Source organism: Atta colombica, unplaced genomic scaffold (assembly GCF_001594045.1).
Source record: "Atta colombica isolate Treedump-2 unplaced genomic scaffold, Acol1.0 scaffold13, whole genome shotgun sequence".
NCBI classification, from domain to species: Eukaryota; Metazoa; Arthropoda; class Insecta; order Hymenoptera; family Formicidae; genus Atta; species Atta colombica.
This window is the reverse complement of record NW_017259217.1, coordinates 661745-665697: the sequence shown is the minus strand read 5'-3', so window position 1 is coordinate 665697 and position 3953 is coordinate 661745. Positions and strand designations below refer to the sequence as shown.

The following is a 3953-nucleotide window of genomic DNA, read 5'->3' as shown; positions in this document are numbered from 1 at the left end:
ACATTACAGAATGATACTTCATTTCACGCGAATAAATCGAAATTACTTACTTGAAGTTAATGGAATTATGACCGCGCGTTCGATCGATGTAATTAACTGCAACCAATATTTGATGAGTCTAAGGTACATACTCCGCGAGCTGACAACTAAATATCACATTGCAGCTTTTGATGTTGCAATGCGACGAAAAACAAAGGAAAGTTCGACATTATATTGAGTATCATGTAGTAAAATATGTAATAGAGCAATTGATGCATTATTACGTTATTGTAATTTGCAACTAATTAAATGCATTAAACAAATAACAACACGAGACAATGTAGAATATTAATACAATAATTGCAGTTCGTAAATATCATATAAATCAACTTTCATCATGTAAAGTCAGTTTTAAAAGAACTGGATCAATAGAATATATCGGAATTCATCGACATTTATGTTTTATTAAACCTCACAATGTTTAAGACAACAATCTACGTAATTTGGAAAGGAAACTCATAGAAATTACGATATTATGCAAGTATGGCATGTATGCGACGAATTCTAGCAACATTTAATATTATGTATGTATAAAAAAATTCATTCTTTTTCGACGCGAGTTATGATTTCGCTTACCTATCGCCAATCACCAAGAATCGTCCTACTTGAACATCGTTGGCAGAAGAGCGTCAAATATAGGACGCTCGCTATTTTCTACTTTTTCTACCGTCTCTAGCTTCGAAATGATGATTTTTAACTCCAATCGCAATTGCACTATCTGTCACTCGCATTTATTAATTAAAGTGCCGCCATTAAAATCGTCACGATCACTAACTAAGCCAGCCGCAGTGCGACCAGAGAAGAAGCTCGTTCATGACGATGAGGACGGGCTCGAGAAGGCTCCTGATGCATTGCACAAAACTCAAGTCACACAAGTGTTACGAAGACAACATACGAGCTAGCGGTAACCACCTTTTTACCTAGCCCTGCTGCTTTTATTTCCGACGCAGCTAATTAATCCCGAATACGAGAGGTGCGCGCGATAATGGGAATCCCATGGGCGAGTTTTAATTAAAACTCAGGTTCCTTACCCCGTCGTTCGCATAGCGTAGCTACTTGACCTTTCTCGAACGGTAAGCTTAATTGAATCCTCGGTGGCGAGACGCGACGGTTACGCATATGTGCGTCGATTAAACGTGCTCGCATGTTCGCTGTTATCGCGGATGTACATATGCCGTAACATATATATATATATATATCTCCGTTTTATCTAGTGCGTCACGATGTGGCGGATATCGTGCTCTGTCAGCTGATCCACCGAAGCCTTCTGTCAGCCGGTCTGACCACCGCGAGCCGCTATCACTGAGTCCCGTGGCGGTGGAATCTGCTGCGCGACTACTGTCTCCTTCGTTACAAACCGTCACTACTTGTCGCGCTCACTATTATCTCCAATTATTTCTGTTTACTGTCTCCTGATATATCGTCCGTACTCCTTCCTGACAATTTCGAAACGCTTGTCGATATCTCTCTCTCGTCGTTATCTCGCGACACTTGACCCGTGACCGATCAGTCGAATCGCCTCTCGAATATGTCACTATTCACCCTCGGCAGCCGCCAGCGTTCTGGCGGCTGACACTCGCGCAAACTTGGCGCGAACACTCGATCGTACGAGCGAGAGCACGTCGCGTTTAATTGTGCCCACGTTATCAATTATCATCGATGAGTAATTAGCCGAGACAAGCGCGATTCACTCATAGTCGCGCGACTACTCCCGCCGCGTTCACTGGAATCCGCGCGCGCGTGCGTGCGTGCGTTCGTGCGTACATACGTACGTACGTACGTACGTATGGATATATGAGTGTGTGTGTGAGTGTGTGTGTTGTACGTGTGTGTGCGCGCGCGTCTGTGGGATCCAGGTCCGACCCTGGCGCGATACAATGGAGAACTGACGTCCTACCGGGCTGCAGCGCCCCGACGACGGGCGTCCGGTGAACCATTCGCCGTGAAGCGAGCGGCGGGAGATCCGCCACCCATTCAACCCCTCCTCGTATCCGACACCCCTCCTCATATCCCCGCCACCCACCATGAACGGCACGGTGCTCCGCTTTTGCCCGTATCACCTTGTCGTCGAGAGGGCACCGTCGTACACGCTGCCACGCGAAATTGCACAACATTTTTGAAAATACTATTCGTGCTATCGAAAACGAACTTTTCGGCGTTGTCCTAGTTTTTGCGGAAAAAAACATTCGTCACAGATTCGGGAGACATACTGATGAAAAAAAAAACATGTTGTTTATCGATCATATGTTTGGACTCTGATGTTAATCCCGATGTAATCATTACGTTTCATATTCTATCGCTCGATATTAAATTCAAATGTAAATGTAATTAAATTGTACAAAAATGTAATTAAATTATACAAATTATACTAAATTATCAAAATTATTTTAAACAGATAAACTGAACAAGTTTACTTGTGTTAAATTTAATTATACTAATTGTAAGAACTTTCCTTGCGTGTAAAAACATTCGAAAATACGATAAAAGAAATGAAGGCAAAGTATATATGAGGAATACTCGAAATATCGTCATAATTAAATTTAAAAAGAACCGAAAAAAAATCCGATATGATATATCGCAGCTAATCGATCGATTCTGCAAATGCTCTAGTAGATACTTTAGTAGAAATAGAACGCACAGAGTTTCGAATCTTTTATTATTTCTGTTTAGATATCTCTCATAATACTTCGTAAGATTTATATTTAATGCATTTCCTGCACGTATTAAAAAAATTCAGAAGAATCTAAAAATTGTTACGAAGCTCTGCGTTAATTGATTTAACACGTTTTTTATGTTCTTATATTAATTCTTATATTAATTTAATATAAAATGTGTTACATGTACTGGAGTCTTAAAAGTGACGAATAGGCAATATAAAGGCACGAGAGGAATAAGTTCACGTAATTTCTTAATCAATATGGCCTAAATCATTCTTATGACAGAATAAGGCTCGCGTTCTAAGCTGCGTGTTTTCCAAGACTTGCATGTATTTGCAAACGTCACGTGATTCGCGGAGGTCATGTAATAGACGGTTTTACATCACTCCAAATTGGATACAGTATAAAAGGTAAAATCCTAACTTTTTCAATCTGCGAAGGCATCATTTTATTCCTGGATTATTGCAAAGTGTGTTTTATCCTAGAAAGAGAAACGTATCCAACATATACTGATCCTCAACGAAACATTATCGATGAAAAATCCCTCAAATCCATTATTCTATATGCATTGCATGTATCAATTTTTTTAATATGATAACGATATCGTCTGGATAATATCCAGATCACCATAACGCAATATAATTATTGTGAAGGCCTATCCAGGAATAATTTTAAATTTTAATATATATCATAAAAGCAAGGAAATTAAAAAAGAACTTGCACATTATTTATATATTATGTTATACATAATTTTGTAGTTTTAATTTTATGTCGCCAAATAAAAGCGACTCGGCGTTTGCTAGTCACTTTGCAGTCTTTACACTCTAAGCTGTATTATTAATTAAAGGAATTAACTTCGCCATATATGGCGCGACCCATGCTCCAGGAAAGGAAGGTCGAACGCTTATATCATAGTCTAATTTCCAATTAAGGCGTTATTAATACCGGCGCCAGTAAACGTTACACCTCAAGGATTATATTACAATTTACATTTCGTATGTAAAAGACGTATTATCATTGAATATCTTATTTTAATTAGATTACACAATCAATACAAACAAAATTAATTAGAAATGACATGCAGCAAATACTAGAATCTAAATTAAGAAGAATGTGTTTTAACATTTAAAAAAAACGATAGCTTCAGTATTACAACCTAACTCAGTATTATATAATTTATAAGAAGAAAGAAAAATTACTCTTTGATTAATCTCAAATAATAATTAAAGCAATATTAAAAAAAATAGCAAAGGTATA

General features: G+C 38.2%; 1 protein-coding gene across 3 annotated transcripts in view; it reads right to left on the bottom strand.

The window, feature by feature from the left end:
* The window catches only part of LOC108684293 (tyrosine-protein phosphatase Lar-like), a 320687-nt gene extending 318851 nt beyond the window's left edge, over positions 1–1836 (bottom strand). For 2 of the 3 annotated variants that reach the window (XM_018188539.1, XM_018188540.1), the window contains exon 1: positions 1071–1836. In XM_018188539.1, coding sequence (XP_018044028.1) covers positions 1071–1084 — 14 coding nt within the window. In that variant the 5' untranslated portion in view covers positions 1085–1836. Of the gene's footprint in view, positions 1–615; positions 683–1070 lie in introns of those variants that run through there. The other variant, XM_018188542.1, reaches the window with a different exon arrangement.
* Positions 1837–3953: the final 2117 nt, after the last annotated feature.